The following is a 22680-nucleotide window of genomic DNA, read 5'->3' on the forward strand; positions in this document are numbered from 1 at the left end:
GTGTCCACATTGAATGGTTTTCATATGGAACTGCTTTAGACTACCTCGATATACATTATTTAAACTAGATGGGTAGTTTTAGGTCAATGTAAGGAAAAAATGAGAATTTCAAAGGTAGTGAGGAACGACTGAGGAACTCATCCCATTGAAAAGCACAGAAGAGGAGAATAAATAACAATTCTGGCCTTCAGAGGTGGTGCTGATTTTGTTCTTTTGGTATTGATGTGTTGTGTACCTGGCTCATGAGACATATGTTCCAGCAATTGTGGTCCACCTCAGGCTGAAGGACCACTGCTCAGAAATATAATAGCAAGATTCTGGAAAATGTCCAGGGAGAAGATTCTCTATGGCCTCGCTCCCTGTCACAGGGTCAAGGTCCCAGGTTCAGAAATTCTGGACATAGGTCTCTTCCATAGTGGGCTTGTAGGAGTCAAACAGGACTGAGGGTACCTCCTAAGTGATAAGAGGAAAGCGTAAACTGAGGGAATCTGGCAGGTTGTAGCTGAAAAAATGGAGCTAATGGTGCAGACATTATCCTTGGTGTTTAAGAAACGAGAACAAGGCTCTAGGAGGCAGGAGGGCCAGAGCAGGGAATTCTAAGTGCCGGGCTGGGCACTGGGGAAGGGGTCAGAGGAAGACTGGGAAGGACACCCCCAGACAGGGACTCCACCTCATTAGATGCTGGGTCTGTGGTGTTGGGACAAGTCGAGTGTTTAAAGGTGACAAAACTAAGCTGGATACTTTCATACTCTCAGATGTAATTATTTAGGGAGATATCTTTTGTGGGGAAATCAAAGGAAGAATTCTCAGAGGACGTGCCATTTCCCCTTGAAGGTATGGGTCAAAGATGGTGAGGGCCGTGGAGACGTGGCGGTCACTGTCTAGTCACACATCAAGACTAGTTCCGCTTGGTCTAGAGCCTGGGGCACCTGCAAGGAAGAAATGAGAGGGAAGTTCACTTCTGCCTCTAATGCAACAAAGTCCCCAAGTCCTACGTCATGGTGCTTCAGGCTCAAACCGTCCTCTGTTCCATTTTCACCAGCCCACGCGGTTTTCACATTAGCACGCCTAACAGCAGGTGACTGTGTTGTCAGTGTGAAAGAAGAATCTCCTTCATATTGTTATCTGCAGGCTTGATGAGGGAGGGAGAGAGGGGACCAGACACGTCATTGTTATTTACCCTCCTCTGGTGGGCTCTCCAGCGGGATGAGTTCCTCAGTCGCTCCCCACTACATTTGAGATTCTCAGGAAGCGCACGGTGGCTACCATATGGGAGAGTGTGGATGTACAACATTTCCAGGGTCACAGAAAGTTCTCTTGGGCAGCTTGTTCTACTTATATGATCATATGTGATAAATGTCGTCATAAATCAATTGTGTGCCTGTGGTTTTTATAGGACATTGGCACTGAACATTGTTTTACTGTGGTATAAAACATGTTAACTTGTACTCTTTCTTCCCTGGTAAACAAATTATCCAAGCAATTAAATTCTTGATTCTCTGTGACAGCCAGTGGTGGAAATTTCTGAGGTCAAAGAAAAGTTTTAATGAGAATCAGAGTGAGTGTTCTCAAATATTCATCAATCTTATTAAAACAACTTTGTTAGGTCATAAGCCCATCATCTAAAACACATTTAAAAAATGAAAACTATGCACATTATGCCAGTTTCTCAGAAAGCCAAAGCAAATAATATATATCCTTATTTGTTTTTAAAGATGTATTCATTTATTTGAGAGAGAGAGAGCCCGCGTGCATGCAAATGGGGGGGGGCAGAGGGAGAGAGAGAATCTCAAGCAGACTCCCTGCTGAGCGCAGAGCCCAATGCAGAGCTCGATCCCAGGACCCGAGATCACGACCTGAGCCAGAGTCAGATGCTTAACCAACTGAGCCACCCAGGTGTCCCAATATATATCCTTTTTAAAAAGGGACTTTCCTCGATATGTTGTGAATATTGTTAGTGATTTCTGCAATTCCCTATATCAAGAAGGGAGAATAAGGGAAGACTGGAGACTTAACCAAGGATTATGTTAACTGGACAAAGTGAGTGAGAAAAACTAAAGATAATGATAAAACACAATGCTAAGGAAACCCTAGGGGCACTTGAAATGAACATAGTGACTCACACTTTATGTTTTTTCTTCTTTTTTTTTAAGATTTTATTTATTTATTTGACAGAGAGAGACACAGCGAGAGAGGGAACACGGGCAGGGGGAGTGGGAGAGGGAGAAGCAGACTCCCCGCTGAGCAGGGAGCCCGACGCGGGGCTCGATCCCGGGACCCCGGGATCATGACCTGAGCCGAAGGCAGACACCCAAAGACTGAGCCACCCAGGCGCCTCGTGACTCACACTTTAAAAGAACTGACCATTAGTTGTGCTTTTAACTTCTCTCCAGGAAAAAAAAAAAAAAAAAAAATGAACTTCTGAATGAAAAGCATGTACTTTACTTTGTAAAATCATTACATTATTAGACTCAGCCTCCTGGCTTATGATAAAATAATAATAATAAATAACAAATAAAAATTACTGATCGCTGTGGTGAAGGGAAGAACGTAATTGTCAGCAGGTGTGTAGGAGCATCTGATAAGTCAGGTTCAGAAACGTGAGCAGTTTGGCTTGCTGTACATCAAGCCCTACACAGTGAGTTGAATCCTTCTTTCAGATTTTTTTTCCAATTTCTTTTTTTTTTTCTGAGAAATAGTTTCACAAAATGCTCCACAAAAGGAAAGTTCCTGAGGTCAGATAAAGTCCGGGACGCGTTGTGCTCTGTGCTTTCTGCACAGAGTCACCGAGCTCTGAACGTCCCGCGGTGAGAGAGCTTGCTCACCTTGACTTAATTTAGCCTCATTGGAAATGATTTGGCTAAGGAATCCCAGGTATTTTGGCTTGACACTTTTTCACAGCTTGCAAACTGTGATAGTGTTCTGTAAGATATACTTAAAATATACTTGATTAGCCTCAGAACAGAGAAACTGAAACAACCAAATCCCTCAAAGAGCTCTATAGCTTTATAGAAAAAAGTCCATATTTTTAGGATGTTGAAGGATCCAGGGATGAGTAGTGTGATGTCTGCAAGTTAATTACAAATGATTCAGCTGAAAATATATATGTGTAGTATATGTGTATGTACACACACACAAGGAGCACACTCAAAATATGGGAAAATGTTCACAACTGGTGAACTGCAGTAAAGGACATGATGTGCAATACTTTTGATGTATTTCTCTAGTTCTGAAAATGTATTCTAGAAAAAGAGGGAAGTGTTATAAACCCAAACGCAAGCTGCATTGATTATGTTGGGCAGTGAAGGGGTAGCCATATGAAAGAGTTGATGAGGTGAGAAAAAGGATTTTAGGATCCAGACAGAAGTAAAAGGGGAAGAAGTTTCACGTTCTTGACTGGAGACAGCAATACAGCTGCTGAGAAGCATTCCGGGGCATTCTTCACATTGCCTTGCCACTCCTTTAGGAGTTATGGCGCCATATCCAAAAGTCTGTCCCTCAGACCCTCAGTCAGGCTAATGGGAACATTGCCCAGAAAACACGTCAGGGTGTTTGTTCTTATTCCCATCCTGGGCACTCCAGACAGCATGGCACAGAGAAGTTTGCCAACTTGAAACGGTGTGATGCAGCCAAATTAGTGAGGAAGCCACCTGAACCGGGGATCTCAGGATTGACCTGAAAGCCCCGACTTTTTGACCAAGTAATGTCAACAGCTTGAAATTTGCCGTAGCCAGGACTGGCCCAACCTTGATCTTCCGTAGATTGACTATTAATCCCCCGCTCGCAGCTGGCTATGGGAAGCACCGTGTAATAGATTGCGTGTCATCTTGTATGCTTCTAGGCCACAGATGTGGGTATGCAGTATTTTCTAACTTCTCAAGGACTTTGCTGAAGGTTGTAGCACACAGAAGAGTTCCCTAGTCTCGGGATTGTGCCTGGCTGTATCATTTGCTGAAACAATATTGCAAATGTTCCTTTTGCCCTAAGGGAGAGAGAAGAGTCATTTAGCTTCCTGCAGGTTCATAGATGCATCATTTACTATTGTAAAGCTGTTGCTAATACGCTCTTTCAACAATGCTAGTGTCTTTGCCACCCAGGCTCCCCTTCATAAGCTTCTCCTTTCCTCATTCCTGTTCCTCCTCCTCCTTTTTTTTTTTTTTTATTGTTTAACCTTTACAATAGTAGGTTATAAAAATTGTGAAATTGGATTTGTTCCTGTTTCTGATAAAGGTTTTTACAATAAGGGTTCCTGCCTCCTTCACTAAGCTCTTGGTACAATTTAACAAGTAAAATTGTCAATCCTTGTGGTCTTCCGATATTGTCAGTTGTTATGGTATTTCTATAACTTTAATATATGATTCTATCCATTGCATTTATGATATATATAAAACCTTAAGAATATATCTTATATAATTATTACGTTTGCTATTATCAATGTGATATTTATAGACTTGAATATCTTCCACATTAAGGCACTAAAGTTACAAAGAAGTATCAGAAAAATCATAGTTTCTTATCACTACAAACATATGTTTATATTTTATCTTCCCTTCACACTGGAAGCTGAATATTAATCTCTGGAGGGTAATAATTATAAAATATATTGGTAATAAATGACAAAATTATAAAATTTAACATTTTATTGTGCTTTACATTTTACAAAGTATTGTCACTTACAATATTAGTAAAGATGGCTGAACAAATAATTCAGTATGCCTATAGAGTCTTTTTTTTTTTTTTTACAAATTAGTAAGAAATAAATGGTTCTGCCTAAGACTTTAGGATCGCTCTTTGTTTCTCATTATTTTTGTATCATTTTTTTTAATAAAACATGTATTTGGGAGGCTGAAGGTTTTCACTCATAATGATAAAAATAGTCTTTGTTATTTGTAGATGATCTTAATGATAATGGTAAAATTGTAAACAAAATTCATATGCCATGACATTTTATGTAACCCCCCAACAGAACAAGAAGTAAGGTGTAAGGATTAAAATAACTAGTTAGTAATATTATACATTTAAAAAGGCAGTTATTTTATTAGTGAGCTCTTTGCAGAAATGGCAGTGGGACGCTGCTCTGAAAGTTCCCCCTAATGTACAGAATAGCATGATTTCTGTATGCTGACATTTGAGAGAAGTGATTAGAGATATTTAATTATTGATTTTTTTTTTTTTTTTTTTGGTCCAGCTTTTCTTCTTGTGCTCTTCGAATGGCATTTGTCTAGGTAGAGAATACTAGTGAAACACAAAGCACCCTTTTCTACACACCCCTGCCGGGTTCTGTTTAAACCCCTCAGGACTCTTGTCTTACTTTATGTGTGACTATGTGTTGGAAAGACTTCACTGGAACCCAGCAAATGGTGATCATATCAGTCACAGCGCGGGAAATGGGCTGGTAGGTCCCTACAGATAAGATTTTGAGAGGAAAAATCTGGAGCCTTCAAAACTGTGTATAGAAGCATGAAATAGAAATCAGGAACAGTGGTCTTTAAATTTCCCGTGGTCTCTACGTTTCCTGTCCTTTTTAAAAACTTGAGCGGCACAGAATGCATTTCACTTCCCCGTGTTGCAAATGCACTTGGCCGGCTCTTCTGGTGGCAGCGGGTCGCTTACCCTGCTGACTAAGTCACAGGGCTGTTGGCAAGTAGAAGAAAAGATTTTAACTCTTGAGCATAAAACTAGATTTTCTAAGTTAAATTGTTGTGTCCTCATTGGAATCTTTATCCCAGTAGTGTTTCAAAATGCTCCTGGGGAGATAATTTTAAAATTTGTCTCAATTTGGATTCAACACTGATTGGCTACTTTCTCTGCTTCGCCCCCCCCCCCCCCCCAGCAGGTCAAGGAACCTACAACAGCTTTTATGTTTATTGCAAAGGCCCCTGTCAAAGAGTACAGCCAGGAAAACTCCGGGTGCAGTGCAGCACCTGCCAGCAGGCGACGCTCACCTTGGCCCAGGTAAGGAGCTACAGCATTGGCAGAGACTGCCCAGAAAAAAAGAACGTCTATTTCCACAGTAGCCTTTTGGGGTTGCTTATCAGAGAAGACGCATGACTGAAAGCAAAAGACATTCTGCTATGCGATTCTAATGGTTAATGGTATCTGAAGTTTCATTTAAAAATACATCACTCTGTAAAACGTTAGGTAGTACCCAGCTGTTGTCTCCCTGTGTTTAGTCCAGGCCTCCGGAAAGGAAACATCGAGAGTGCGTTTATAACAAAAAGAGATTAGGCTTTGGTGGGGGTGTCTTTTAGAAGAGGCCAGGAAGGAGCGTTCTAAGACACTGGGAATGTTTTATGTCTTGATCGGTGTGACCATACGTGGTTCAATACGTGTGTCACAATCCACTGGACTGTTCGTTGAAGATGGGCACACTCGAGGTTGCTAAATGGAAGTTGTATCTCAGTAAAGGAGTGAAAAGGAAAGTCGTGGATCGCCCACAGCATGCATGTGAAACCGAGGTCGGCAGGCTACCATCTGCTATGGTCTCTGCTTGGGTTGTATGGTTCACAAGCTAAGAATGTTTTTGCATTTTTAAGTGGCTGGGAAGTATCCAAAGAGTAATGCTGTGTGGCCCGTGAATGCTACATGAAGTTTAGATTTCTAGTCTCCGTGATGACACTGTAGCAGAAGGCAGCACCACCCATCTCCTTCCATGTTGTCTGTGCAGCTTCCGTGCCCAGGGCAGGCTTCAGTAGTTGCCACCGAGACTGGATGCCCTGTGGAGCCTGACCTATCTACCTCTGGCCCCTACGAGGAAACGTGGTGGACCCCTGATATAAACCATGCACACAGCTAAGGCCATGGCTTCCCCGTGATGGTTATGCAGGATTTGGCTAAAGTTGATGTGGGTGTGAATGTGCGTGAATGAGGAGGGCATTCTGATTGGTGTGATCAAGGGTCAGGGTCAAGGGCCTTCAGGTGATGGGGGCTGAAATGGGGACAAGGACTCCCTTACCACACCAGGCCCTTCTGATGGCTACATTTAGATTTTTATTCCACAGGCAATGGGAAGCCAAGAAAAAATGTTAAAAATAAAGGCAATTTATAAAATGACATTTAGAACCTTTATTAATGCTGTAACAGTCTGTCATTGGGACAGAAGTTGGTGACAGATTGAGGGCAAAGAGGTTGATTCATAGACTCTTCATATGGTTCATGCGGGAGGAACTGGGTCAGGGTGGTGGCCTGTGGAAAGTGTATAACGGAGCAGCATGGAAGAACATGAAGGATACACCCAATAATGGAGAAATCAAGGATCCCTGCCTCAAGCCTGGGGAAGATGGTAGAATTACTCAAAAATGCAGCTCAGTATTTCACTATGGTATAATCTCTCTGTACCCAGGCCAATCCTGTGACTGCACTTAGGGAGACAAATCCATGAGTGATGGTTTGTTCTGACCCACGGGACTGGACCTTTTTCTGGGGGTGTCACCAGGCAGTGCTTCTGTCTGGGAAATGTGCTCTCTTAAAGTCCTCCAGAACTTTCCTTTCCACCAGAATCTCTCCTCTGCTACAAGCCTTTTCCAACACAACAAACAGCCTCTTGTATTTTTCTGGTCCATGCTCCAGTCTTGATTGCCTTAGATGGTGGATGCGACCTATTTATATTAACTTCCAATTGTTCTTAGTGAAAACAGCAATAACAAATTATTATTGAGCCCCAAGCTTAATTATTTTCATGCATTATCTAATGCATTTATTTCATAACACTCTAAGTACTGTCAGTAACCTTATTTTAGATTTAGGCTTAAAGAGATTAAGGAAAGGAGCTTGTGAGAGTAGGCATTTGAACCTGTGTGATCTAAACTTGTAAGCTCTGTGGTCACCCCATTTTTTACCACACAGATATGTTTACACTAATTGTCATACGCTCAGATATCCCCAGTGATCAGACATGTGATTTAAGACTTGGGTCTTAAGTATGCAGTGGGTGGGGATGGGGTGAGGACCATGAAGAGACCAAGGCCCAGGTAAGGAGGCTGCTCCTTACCTTACTTGCTTAGCAAGTGGTGGTGGGGTTGCTTAACGTGGCCAATCTTTTATTTAATTAAGGGAAACCATACATACAGATTTTTATGTGAAGTTTCACATGTAAAAATATGCTCCTTGGGGAAAAAAAAACAGAAGACAAAAAGAAAAAACAACCAGCAGCATTTGTCTAAATGCACAAACTGAAATCGTACCATACAGGTTAAATGGTGCATTAACATTAGGTGTTTAGAGAGCCCGGTGTGCAGTAAGCACTTACTTCGAGTGAGTACTTGCTGAGAGGCTGTATGGTGAAAACTTAAGAAGACAAGTCTCCAGACTCTTCATACTGCATGGGTTAGAATTCCTACATGTATGGTGATTAACATAACAATAAAAATAAAAAATAAAAATCTAAAAAAAAAAAAAAAAAGAATTCCTACATTATTATTTCCCACCTATGTCAGCTTGGGGACATCTGTTACCTGGGATAATGGTATCTACTTCTTATTTCTTGTAAAGATTAGTTAATATATGAAGAGTCTTTAGAACAGAGGGGCACCTGGTGGCTCAGTCAGTTAAGTGTCTGCCTTCAGCTAAGGTCATGATCCTGGGATCTCGCTCCTCATCAGCTCCCTGCTCAGCGGGGAGTCTGCTTCTCCCTCTCCTGCTGCCCTTCCCCTGCTCATGTGCTCTCATTCTCTCTGTCTCTCAAGTAAGTAAATAATATCTTTAAAAAAAGGAACAGTAGCTGGAACATAAATAATTAGATATCTTAAATGCTTTCTTATTGTTACTTTTTAAATTATTATTCATGAGTACTTAGTGCGTGTGTGCATACACACACTTAGGTACTTCACCATGAAATCAATCCAGACTTTGGCTAACTCCTTTAAAAAAAAGAGAAAGCAATGTATCATGGAACACTACATCAAAACCTAATGATGTACTGTATGGTGACTAACAACATAATAATAAAAAAAAAAAAAGTGAAAGCATCTCCCCTCCCACTGTGTTCATCCAGAAGCTCCGTGTAGCCCCCTCAGCTGCTTACCTGGACCAGCAGGTCCTTGGAGCGATGATCTCATCCACCCAGCAGTCTAGGATCTGTCCCATCTCAGAGGCCCACTCCCATGACCACCCCAGACTTTGTCAGTTCCTAGAACTGCTCTGCATTTGATTATTAAATTCAGACTTTTATTCTCCCTACATTATTTTCGCTCTGTACATTGTTAACCCCTCTCTTAATTTCTTCGAGAGCTCTCTGGCCTTTTCTTTCATCATTTCCTCCCCTGATAGGCTCTAACTTCAACTACATTATTTTAGATATCATTAAATTTCCATTCCACATTCTGTACAATTGCCCATTTGTCTATATTCCAAGTGCCAGTAAGCCTCTTGTATCAGGTAACTTGCGGTTTTAGATCCCTGGTGCATTTTCAACACTTCACCCAGTACCTTGCCCATAGTGGGGCACAAAGCTAATAATTCGAAGTGAATGGTATCTGTACTTGAACTGTGATTCAGTAGATCCACATACTTTAGAAATTATACTGGGCATTTATAATCACATTAATCATAGAAGTTATGATTCTTTTGCTACCACTTATTGATTTCCTTCCTTACATCTATATTCTGGTACTTTTATATTTCTCTAATTCTTATTACAGACCTACAAAGTAGATATATTATTATCTAGTGTTTTTAATAGACTCCATGAAGTTAAGCAATGAACCCAAAGTTACACAGTTAACAAACGTTGGTGCCAGGGATGAAAAGTCTTCTGTTTCTTTAAAGCTCTGCCTTTTCTAGGATAGACTGTTCACTCTACAAATCTGGTAATCAGTGTCCTGTTACCCAACCACGTCCCCATACTTAAACTATCCTTCAAAAATACTCTTGGGAAAAAAAAAAAAAAACTACTTTAAGATTTAAGGAGATTGGAAAGGATGTTTTAAAGATTACTTATTTAACCTGAAATTTTACTTTACTTTATTGTATTGTATTTTTTATTTTTTTATTTTTTTAATCCAAAATTTTAGTATAGTTACTAGATGCAGCATCACTGGTAAATAAGTAGAAGAGGCCCTTCGATTTTTTATTAATGACAAACATTCACACTCAGTAGTACCTTCCAGGAACAGCTTTGTGGAGCAGCTGAGTAATCACAGGAGTCTGCAAGCACCCCCCCACACACACCCAGCAGTGGGTGGGGCAGGAGCTGAACTTTGCCCTGAGGAAGGATTTCCAGGTAGAGAATAGGCAACTCCTAAGGTTTCATTTTCTCAAACTTTTTAAAGATCTGCAACTGACAGAATTTTTTTCTCTAGTCAGGAAAAACATAAAAAGAAAGAAAGGACTTTGTGTGGCTGACAAGTTATATAGTGGAGCAGGATGTGGTTTATCTGCGCTTTCGCAAGGAGCTTTTTATACACAAAGAGAAAAATCGGAACCTACTTAGCTACCTGGGTTATTTTTTTTTTTAACATAATTTTTTTTTTCTGGTCTGAAAAAAATCAGTCTACAATAGGCCCTTTGCCTCTCATGAGTCTTAATAGTAAACTAATTATTTTTTGTTGTTGTGGGGGACTTATTCATAATGCCAACAGTTCCTCAACACTATTTAAATTTTGTGTGCAAGATAATGAGCTTCCTCTCATACATAATGTTCTAAGGTTTAATTGTTTACATATTTCACATTTAATATGATGCTCCTAATGAATTGGCAAGGAAGACAGGAGGCCATTTCTGTCATGGTGTTAGGATGGGGGAACTGATGTCCAAGGCTTTGGCCTGACCTTGAGGGTAAATTGAAAATCAGCTGGGACACCAGGTTTTTCCTCTGAATTTAAATCAAATTACCTTCTTTATTTCGTGGTGACCTTGACCAGGTTTCCACTAACCAAAATAGCCCTTAGAAACATGCATGCTCCCTGGAAAACAGTGAACAGCAGCTGATTGGAAAAATATGGCAGGCCCCAATTTTCATTTGCGTCTTCAAAGATTGTCCACTTAGGTCCACACAGAAATGATAGAGGGTTGAGCACAGAAAGGAGGTTGCTTTGTACTTGCATATATATCTCTGATTATGTGCTTGAACAATAAAATGGGTAACCTAAAGTAACCTATGTCATCACTGTCTCCCTCATTAGTGTGGAAAATCAGATGATGAGCAAGTTACAGCTTCAGAGTCTTTCTTTTTTTCATTAATACAAAAAAATATGAACAGAAAAAGTAAAATTTTCCAAGATCCGTAGAAAATACACAGCTTTTAGAAATAACTGGAAATTAAAGAAGGAATTTAAATTGGAGAAAGAAACAGCACCAAGAAGCTTAAAGATTCTTGTCTCTCCTCCGTCCCCCTGGGACCCTGCCAAACTCAAGGTTACGGGGTCAGCAGGTGTGGTCCTTCTAGTCTGTCTTACTGTAAGTGTGGTGGCGAGGAGTGAGCCTTCTGGCAAGCTGTCAAAGATTTCCTGGGACCCATTTATAAGAACACAAGGCTTCCAGAGACATGTTAAAAATTGTGCCTGAGCTGATGAAGTTTTGTTAGAATATGATGTTAATGGCAAGGAGCCTGTCCACGGGGGTCATGCTAGGATGGCTTCTCCTCCTCAGCCCTGCAGGCTTCTGCTCCTTAAGGCCTAAGAATGCCCTCTCCCGTGCCCCTTGTCCCCCACTACCACCACGGCCCAGCCATTGCCCACATTCTAGGAGGACTCAGCCTCCTGAAGATGACACAGCTTCTGGAATAGGAAGAAATGGACTCACTTCTCTAACCGGACACAGGCTTAAAATACAGTAAGAATGTTTATGAATAAAATAATCTATCAACTAAAAATAATCAGAAGCTAAAATGGATGTGGAACAGAGGGGAGAGAGCACACGGCATAGCATGTTCCGTCTTGCAATACTGGATTTGGAGCTGTCTGGGTGCAGAGAGTTGGAGAGGGAGAGTGGCTTTCTGTGGTCCCTTTCCTGTCAGATGTTCTGGACTTGAGTTCTGCTGCTTAGTAGCTGTGTGACGTTGGGCAGGTGACTAAAATTCTTTGTCTCGGTTTTCTTGTCATGAAATGGAAGTAAACAAGTTCATTAAAGTTCTTGTGGATTAAATGATTTAACTCTCAATTACTTAGCACAGTGAGAAAAAGAAATAAAGTAGCTAGCATGGAGGTACATAGTAAACATTCAGAAACTGTTGCTCTTACTGTCCTTCATTCAGGGGAAGAGTTTTCTGCCAAAAAAAGCATCAAAGCAACTGCTGAACTCACATCGTAAGCTTATACCTCCAAGACCCTTTAGTTCTGATGACGGTTACAAATTGTTCATCTCCCCAGCACAAACTCGGGGTAACCTGAGTTATCCACCAGTAACATCTTTTTGTTTGCACTCAGTTTGTTAGTTTTCAAATGAATCAGAAGCCAGGAGATTACTGCAGCCAAGAACTCTAGGAGATTTTTTTCCCCTACAATCACTATAATTACTTTATCTCCAAAAGAACTTTATCTTTGCCACTCTAATGAGATACTCTGCCATGGAATAGCATTAAAGCTAAAAGGTTTCTGATGAGAAATGGGGCAATAAATAGAGTAAGATGTAAAATGCCTGGCATGATGGATTTTATTTAAAATTGGTTTATAGATTAGGAACAATTTATGTGAGGAAATTTATTAAGAAATATTGTCTAAATGTATAATCATTCCTAAACTTAATATTTGTTACAGATTAATTGTTAGTAAGGAGTCTACTTGCTTCTCATAATATCAAAAGCTGTGTAATAAAGCCTTGGGATATACCTAAGCTTGTTCAGGAATAAGTATGTGTTACAACGTTTTTTACTTATTTATTCAATTGTTAGGCATTTCTGAGCTTTTAGAGTTTAATGAGATAGTCATTGCAAATTATTTTATGTCATTTAAATATATATATAATTTTTTATTTTATATATTTTTATTTTTATATATTTTATTTTTTAAAGCCCATTTTGGATGTCCAAAATGTGTAACCTGGCCCTGAAGTCTGTTTTGATTTGTGTTATGATGTTAGGCCTACAAAGAGCAAGTTTTTGTGTGGATTTATCTCACATCGAGGATTTAGTATTGAGACGGAGCAGAACACAGTGCAAGTCTCGCCTCTTGCAGATGCTGGGGAACCCCCCATATTCACTTCTGCCCCTTTCCTGCCATCACTTCTGCCACGAGATTTCTCTTGGCTGTAGGGACTCTCCTCTGTCCATCTCTTTGAAGCCCACTTTCTTTGTGTTATAGTCTCTTTGGTCCTCACTGCAGACACCAGCCCTCTCAGCCACACACTAATCATGCCCTCATGCTGATCAAGTATCCCATCAAGAATAACTAACAAAAGATTGAGAGATCAAAAGATTTTCCTCTTTTTCTCTTTTACCAAATCAATACCTGGAAAAGAGCCAGTTAACAAATAATAATAAAACAAACCTCAAAGTATTATCATAAAGAATTTTAAGTTTTAAAGATTTATTTTAAAGCATTATTTTCGATAGTTTACAAATATACTGAACACTGTAAGTTCTAAATGTAAAATGATCTACTGAAGTTGGGTTGATCCAAACCACTTCAGGGTATCAATGTAAGCCAATGTAATGGATCTAAAATTCTAAGTGAATGCTACTAGTCTCATTCTCCTAAAACTTATAGTAGTTTTGGATAATCCATGCCTAGTGTTCAAACTTAAAAATACTCTTCACCACCAGCATCTATTTCCACTGACTACAGATTAATTTGCTAACTTATATGATCAATTTTACCAAATTTACCAAAAAATATATATATAAGGAATAAAATCATTCTGGAACATTCTTTTGGAATTTTTATTTATACTGTGATTGCACTATTCATTTGATTACCTTAAACCTTTTCAGTGGATATATTTTCTTAGCAGGTTTTAAGAAATGCCTAGTTTATTGAAAGCTAAAGATCATAGGTGAATTCATCTTATGCACGTTTTCTTCTTGAACATATCCATGCATATATTCCTGTGAATATACTCAAAACTTTAACATTTCATGTAAGAACTTTTGGTTTTACCGATTTCTTTCTTTTTGTTTTTTTTAAAGATTTTATTTATTTATTTAATTGACAGAGAGAGAGAGAGAGAAAGCGTGAGAGGGAACAGAAGCAGGGGGAGTGGGAGAGGGAGAAGCAAGCTTCCAGCCGAGCAGGGAGCCCGATGCGGGGCCGATCCCAGGACAACTGGGATCATGACCTGAGCCGAAGGCAATCGCTTAACCAACTGAGCCACCCAGGCGCCCATTACTGATTTCTTTCTAATGTTTATTTTAGTTACTCCGTTTTTCCGGAATTTTTCTTTATATTCCTACAAGCATGTGAGATGTTAGATTTGTTTATGCTCCGGCTATTTCGTGCTGCAGCTAGAGACCATCCAGGCAAATAGCAAGAAAGAGGACCTTGAGCACACAGCCTGCTGAGGGCAGGGGAGGGATCTGAAGAGCGCTCAGGGAGGGAAACCTAAGAGACTCTTAAAGACAGAACAAACTGAGCTTTGATGGAAGGAGGTGGGTGGGGGATGGGCCAGCTGGGGGATGGGGATTAAGGAGGACACCTGTGTGAGAGTAATCACCTACGCCCCACTCATACCTTTACTGGATGCAAGTGTTTGTGTCTGGAGGACTAATGATAACTATTAGTAAACCAAAGGAACTTCTCATTAGAAAAACAAACACACAAAAACAGTTAATGTGGTTTTGTGGAATGGAAAAAAAATAGTTCATTTTTTTCTATATTACCTTAATGTGACTCTTTAATAGTTTATAAACAAAAAGTAAAAGTATAGTTACCTATTGAAATAAATAAAATGTCAAATACACCTATAAAATTGTTTGTGATGTAAGTCAAATGTTATATGTAAATGCAAATTTATTTATGAAATAAGTGAAATGCTCTCCAGCTGAGCTGTAGGCAACTTGAGCCAGGTACTTACTATGTTCCATTATTTCAATTACAGAAATTCTTACGTTGAGAGCTTTTGGACTTTAGTGGAGAAAGCTTTTCACTGCTTCTTTATTTAGGGACTCTGTATTAAATGACTTTTTTAAATCATGGATTTCCTTACAACTTTTTAAGAAAAAGAAAAAGAAAGCAATCTTGCAAATGCATGTTCCCAGAGCACACCTTTAGGACGCCCACTACATCAGAGGCCCCTGGAGCTATGGGTACTTACCAGGCAGTTACCCTGCATCAAGTTGTAAATTGTGTCTAACCATTTCTGCCTCGATGCTCAGCCATGTTCCTGACCGATGATGATAGTGTGTAATTCTGACATTGTGGGTAGGAAGTTAAGTCATGCTATTCAAAGATGTATGTGTATATATTTTAAAGTTTATTGGGTTCTTTATGTATCATCTATCTATCTATCTATTGTGAGGAATGAGTGTTATTAAGAACTATAATTTATTGAATGTTTACCAAACACCAGGGTCTAACCTCAGTCCTTTACCAAAATATCTCATTTAATTTTTATATTTGAATAGTTCTCTTTTTAATTTTCATGTATATGCATTGTTATGTCAATGTCATTTTTTATGTGAATGATGGTAAAAGTTTTCCAAAGTCTGTCAATCATTAATGACGTGTGGTCATTAATCTATTTAATTGGAAATTGATTGAGCTACCTAGCATTTTATTCCTTGTTCAAGATGATACCTTTAAAAACAAATATCTTTTGGAACTACATAGAATATTTTGGCAAAATCACAACCTAAATGTATTTATAAAACATAAAACATAAAGAAGAGATAAGGTTTTTCAAAGAAAGTTTTCCCTATACTTTATTATTTCACTTTAATTTGCAGTTAAATATATCATATTTATATATATATCATATAATGTGATATATATATGATATATTTTAGAACCGTGTCTCTTTGTTTATTGGTTAACAGTGCTGTCCCCCAGCAGTGATGGAATGAACACTCACCAAACAGAGGTTTAACCCATAAGGGTAGAAGTGTTATTGTATGCACTGACAGGGTTGTTAGTACTTTACTATCCACTGTCCATGGCACAACCCTGGGCATCATGGCATCAAGTCTGAAATAGGGTGGGATGATGGGGAACAGCCTGTCTCATTTGCTTTAAAAAGGAAATAATAATAATACTTTTTAGAAGCCTATTTGCAGGCTTCTCCTTATATCTCATTGTTCAAAACTTGGTCATATGGCCACTGGTAATTACAAAGGAAGCTTGCAAAGTAAGTGTTGTCCAAAGATGAGCAGGATATCCATGATTGGCTTAGACCAATCTTACTTATCCACTGATTTGAGTCCTTTGCTTCTCCAAACAAAATCAGCATTCTGTTAACAAGGAGAGAGGAGATGGATGTTGGGTGGGCCATGACTAATGGCTGCCATATTTGTAAATGTGCAGTTGCTGTAGATAACTTCCATGAACTCATCAGTTTCATTACTGAGTCTGTACTATACAATTATATACTCTATTTGTATCACTATGGTTACACTAGGAATTCAGTCAGTCTTGAATTTGTTTTTGTGTGTGAAATGCCATTCTATACATAAGTGTAGTTCTTTGGTTGTTTATGGAATGAAATTGGTATCCATTTGACCACATAGAAGCTTTATTAAGAATTGGGTAGAAAAAACAGATATTTAGGGCAGTGGGCTAATTTATTTGTTCCTTGCTTAAGAAGTTCATGGTCCAAAAACCTCACTGGCAAAAGATAACTAGAATTTAGGAGCCCTATCTTACTAGTAGATCTTTGCCAATACTTTGTAAAGAACAAATATCTTACCTAGCACTAAGAAAATGTGGGAGGTGGGAGAGTCCCACTGAACGACCCTACTACAGAATTAGACCAGACTCTACAGATCAGAACTGTGGTATGTTTTTGCAGTAATTTTACAGAAGCACTGATACTAATGTATGCATCCATCTTTTATCTGGGACTATTAAGCTACCTGCATAAATGCATCAGTGAAGCCAGATGAGAAATGGAGAGGTCAATTGACTTGACTTGGGTCCACCGTGAGAAAGGAGCCACACGGAGAATTAAATCTGGGAACCTGAGTTTAAATTCTTATTCAAAGCACCCATATTGAGATACATTCATTTTCTTACTAGGACTGAGGGAGCATAAAGCATTGCTGTAGAGCTTTTTCCTGAAAAAAGCCAAATTTACTAGACTTCATTTCCTAAAGTGGGAGTAGAAATTTGGATAAAAAGTGAAACATGGGTGTTTTCCTTTAGTGATGAGGCAGTAGAAGAGCACTGGTGTACTTGGAACACAGGGAACTAGGGAAACTAGAGGGGAGTGCTCATGGATTATGGCTGCTTTCTATGTGACTGGTTAGCTCCACTGGTTTGTTAGAGGGTGTGATCCTAACAAAGCTGGAAGCCATGGCATGAGCCCTGCAAGGGCCACTTACCTTTCTGAGTCCCTATAATCACTTGGGAGTATGATTAATCTAGGGATTCTCCCAGCTAGTTTCACAGAATTACATTTCTGTCTAAAGTCATCCTGACCCTGCATTTTATGTCTTTTGTATCTTCAGTGGTGCACTGGGAATTTCATATTAATTTAGAAAGCCATACTAATTAACATACACTGACCTATAATTAAAATGATCAGATATGGCCATCATTTAAAGCTGAGCTGGTAGCATCATCTCATGGACAAATGAAACTTTCCTCACCATAATGTGTTAACGATAAATGAAAAATCATGTTATTTCTCTTTCTTACTGAATAAAATGTCCTATTTGAAGTAGTTTAGGTAGAGGGTCAGTGAAAACAAATGTCATATGGTCAGTGAAAACAAATGTTATAGAATCTGTAAGTTGTGTAATGTTGCCATAAAGCTAAGATTTAAGCTTTGCCTAAACAGATATAGGAAAGATGATTATATTTATATATATCTATATAGACTTATATAGATATATCCCACAAAATAAATGGAGTGTGACCAAAAAATGAAAGACACTTTTACCTGGGTACCCCTCTACTCTATTCCATTATTAGACTTAGTGCCTTGAGGCAAAGCACTTTTTCTATCTCTGTGCTTTAGAACAGTGCTGGCTGCAATGGGGATGGTTAGACATGATTTGTGGAATAATGAATCATTGAACCAATGACATCATAGTTTCTGTATGCCTTGGCCCACTCATAATCTTACAATAGGAATGGCCTTTGTCATCTTCCAGTCTAAATTTCCTCCTGATACAAAAATTGCTCTTACAATATATGCTCAGTGTTTGTTCCCTGTGTTCTGCTCCAGCACTTTTAGTATCAAAGGAATCATTTCTTTCCAAGTTAACTGTTGTCAATGTACAGAACTTTAATTGATGGAGAGTTATTTGCCCTGAAATCTGTCTTCACCCCTAACTTCTAGCTCTACTCTCTGAAAATAGAACAAAATCCGAGGAACCTTCTATTAGGCCTCTCATATATATATATATATATATATATATTTTTTTTTTTTTTTTAAGATTTTACTTATTTATTTTGACAGAGAGAGACACAGCGAGAGAGGGAACACAAGCAGGGGGAGTGGGAGAGGGAGAAGCAGGCTCCCCGCTGAGCAGGGATCCCGATGAGGAGCTAATCCCAGGACCCCGGGACCATGACCCGAGCCGAAGGCAGACGCCTAACGACTGAGCCACCCAGGTGCCCTCTTTATATGTTTAAAGAAGCTAGAACGATTTGCTTCCTGGGTCTTCTTTTCTCTCATAAACTGGTGACTTTCAAATATAAGAAAGGCTTGAAAATACCGCCTTGCCTCAAAGAAATTCATTTTTCTGTGCGTAGCTTCAGAGTCAGGAAAGCTATGGCAAGCGTGTGAAAGAAACATCGTTGCTAGATAAGGATGCCCTGGGAGACAGGACCAGCAGATGCCTGTTTGTACTTGGATAAGGTTTTTGTGGACAAGCTAAGGTTGGTCTAGAGCATTCTGGAACAGAAGCCTGAATTACAGAAAGGTTAAAAGGGAACTTACATAGGTGCCTCATTTGTGGAACAGTGATGGTATTCAAGCTGAAGAATCAAGAAGTGTATTAGAAATGACAATTCAGAGAGAGCACGTGTGGTGGCCACCAGTCAATAGCTGAGAACACAGGGTTGTACACGATAGGACTAGTGGAATCACTTGAACCTGGGTGCCTAGTAGTGGGTTTATAAGGCAGTTCTAGTAGAAAAACTGCACAATCCACCAAGCTGTTTCTGAGCACTGGTGGTTCCTTTTGCTGCTGATGCTTTTGTGTCTTTCACTAAAGGCACTGCCCTAGCATCCTAGTGGGTGGCAGTTTCTACCAGGACCAGATGGATAACTAAGTTTCAAATACAGTTTCAGCTTAGTAAATAAGTGTGCAATCTCATGAAAAACACTCAGGCAGCCACATGAAAGGCTTGGACCCATGTGAGGCTGGGTACTTCCTGGGGGACTGGGGCGGGGGTGCTCCTTCTGTCTCTCCCCACCTTGAGCTTCTACTCCTGCTCTACCATTGTGCTCCATTCAGTTTCTGACGTCTCAGTGTCAAAGCCACATGAGACAACTAAGGAAAACCGAGAGGGAAAGTTCTTACCTGACCTGTCAACAGCTGCCCTGGGATAGATGTGAGCTGTCAGGAGCTGGCCAGTTGGAATGCAGACTCCCTGTCGTGGCTCCTGTATGGGCCCTTTAGAGGCCACCCTGGGGAATTCCGGCCTCACCTGCAGTGATGATCCCACCTCAGCTCCTGGATTCTCACTGCTTCTTGCCCAGATTTTCTCTGTTTGAATCTCCTCAGCTTTCTAGGAGGAATATAGAATGGCGTTCATGAAGCTCCTTCTCATTTTCCCAGGGAATACTCATACACGTTTTGTTTTACCAGAGTCTGGGATCACAGGCAGAGCCCGACATAACTGTATCCATCTAGTCTTCTAGATTTACCCGGTGGGGCTCAGCCCCCGACTCACTGCCTCCCACTGACTCCAGAAGAGCCGTGTCAGGCTCTCTGAGTTATTCCAGTGAAACCCTTCTTTCTTGATTTAAGATGAAGGAAGGAGTTCCATTGTGTTGGGATGTTGATACAATGCAGTTTTCAACAAAGAAATCATCTTCACAAATTTATCTCTACCCAGTCTCTAACGAACTGACTTTTGCACACACAGAGCGTTGGTGAGAGATTTCAAAAAATGCATTGTGTGCTGGCCAGGGGCTGAATGGAAACTGCACTTTCCACCCAGTTTTGCTGGGAGCCTAGGACTGCTCTAAAGTAATAAAGTTTATTTGAAAAATTCCGTCACTGGGTTTTAGATTTATACATTTGCGTATCAAATCAGCACCTCTCTTGGTTTACAAGCTCTATTGTATCTGGGCTGTGGTTGAAACCATTAGTATAATGTGCTATTATGTACATTGAATCTGTAGAGACCATAATTGTTTAAAAAGTATTTCCATGTCCCTTGCCTTGATTCATATGACAACTATCTAAATAGGGAAAGTAGGCGTCCCTTTTGCTGTTTACACCTGTGAAAACTCTGCGAGGTTCATTGAGAAGAAGAGAGTCACCAAAGAAACAGTGTGAGGTGGGGCTCTAATTTGAACCCACGTGGTCTGAAAGAGTCTAAATGTGTTCTTGTTCTACTACATTGTGTCCTTTCTTAGCAAAGAGCTAAATATCTCTAGTTGGTACATCATTATCTTTAACACTACTTGCTCCATAGATTCCCTGAGGCATTTAAAATATTTTAAGTGTGCAGGATCACTGTCAGCCTTTTCTTCTGAGATATTCTTATATTTTCTTTGATTTATATTTTGGAGGCACCATCCTTGTTGAGGCCACAGATGCCGCTGACATGTTCTTTGCTAGATGTCATGTTATCGATGTTCCAGCTGTCTATTAAATTCCAGCTCATGGTATCTAGATAATAAGAACTGAAAATTAGCTGAATTGTGGGCTCTTGATACCACAAAGCTGCTGTCATTTAGACTAAGCTGTTACTCAGTAGTCTTTCCTGGAGAGAAAAAGATTTTCAAATCGCTTAGAATGAAGGAAGGACACAGTGAACACTGGAGTTTGACATTTTTTATCTGACATCTTGTCCTTCCTAGTGCTTTCTTAGGCAACACGAATAACTTTTAATAAGAACTTAAATTACTTTAGTTTTAATTTGGAGCAGTATGTTCAGGGATGCATTTCTGTTTCTTTTATTTGGAAAACTGATTTTGAAGGGAAATGAGAGTAAGTCAGTGCAAATATTAGTTTTTATATTTGATGTTCTGGAAAAATAAACACTGCAAATTTACCTGTTACAACTTGAAATTTAGTGAATCTTTGTTTTCAAATTGCTATGTATTATATCAAACTTGGGAAATTCCAATGAGTTTAGAAAAAAAAAATCCATAAGATTGGAAAGTGTGCTGTGGTAAATAGTTTAGGTGAAATATATACTGAATAGTACCACAAATCTAGGGAAATGCCAGTCTATAAGTTCAGAAAGGCAGAGCCCAATATACGTTTTTCATAGCAATGTCAATTTTGCCTTATAAGATGAGGCTTTATTTGGGTTTGTCAGAACAGAAGACCAAGGTGGACAATAGCATCATTTTGCTTTGTTCTTTAAGATTACAGTTTTATGTATACGAGTTTTGAAATAAATGTCTCATTTAGGAGACTGAAGTTGGTAGTGTTAGAATGTGGAGATAATTGGTTTACTTTATGTTTCTCAAAGGCCTACAGGCAAGTACTTCTCAATACTGCCCGTTTTACCCCAAACACGCACATCGCTAAAATTTCCAAGCACATAGGAAATGTGCATCTTTAACTTCACTGGGGGATCGGGATGGAAGGAAAATTAGAGGAGGGGGCAAGCTCAAAGAAGGAAATTTTGGAAAGGCGATTGAGAGAAAGAGATGATGACGTGTGTGTTTATCACTGTATTGTACCTGATAAAATAAAGAGCATTGCAGTTATCACAGAATTCTTTCGGGCGGCACTGGTTCAGAGAATTCTGGGTGGATGAGTAAGATGCAGCTATTTGGATTTTTTTTACAATTTAGGTGCACTTTCCTAAAACTTAGAAGAAAGGAGAGAAAGAAGAAAAAGAAGGGGGGGCGGAGGAGGGAGAAGGGGAAGGCAGGGAAGAGGCGAAGCAGGGAATGCAGCGGCTCTTTGTCTGTTGGTGACACAGGACAGTGGGGGAGAGGGGGAGTCAGGGGAGGTCATACTAGAGGGATTCAAACCTTAGGAAGGTTTTATGGTCAGTGAGCCCAAGGCCTGTAAATGAGATGAGGTTTACCTTGATCACAGCCGGTTGTGACAAATGTCCTGCTAGGACCGAGGTCGCTTGCTTCACAGTTACTGTTTTGTCACCATATTGAATTTCTCCAAATATGTATACTTTGCACGAGAAAATTTGGAACCAGACATTCTTTATTCTTATCAGACATCAAGGCTTACAGTCTCTCCCATCCCATGCTGAGTCAGGAAAGGAGGTGAATTTCTTGAGCAACCCACTTCACAGCCAGCCATTTCAAGGTTCAGGGACATCCCTGATGGTTCGTCAAGGACACTGGGTCAGAAGATTATCTGGCCGACGAGCCAACTCTGGGCCTGGGAGGGTTGGGCGTCCATAGGACTGGTCTCAGGTCACTATTGGCTGTAGACCAGGTTCTGTGACAGAATCCGCCCCCCGCCCGAGTTATGCCTTCTCCTTAGGATCTTGT

The 22680-nt window shown here is 39.9% G+C and overlaps 1 protein-coding gene across 1 annotated transcript in view; it reads left to right on the top strand.

Moving 5' to 3' along the window:
* PRKN (parkin RBR E3 ubiquitin protein ligase) overlaps window positions 1–22680 on the top strand; it is a 1305872-nt gene that overhangs the window by 488789 nt on the left and 794403 nt on the right. The window contains 1 exon segment of the mRNA XM_027603377.2: window positions 5834–5955. Within this exon segment, the coding sequence (XP_027459178.2) occupies window positions 5834–5955 (122 nt within the window).

Source organism: Zalophus californianus, chromosome 7 (assembly GCF_009762305.2).
Source record: "Zalophus californianus isolate mZalCal1 chromosome 7, mZalCal1.pri.v2, whole genome shotgun sequence".
Classification (NCBI taxonomy): domain Eukaryota; kingdom Metazoa; phylum Chordata; class Mammalia; order Carnivora; family Otariidae; genus Zalophus; species Zalophus californianus.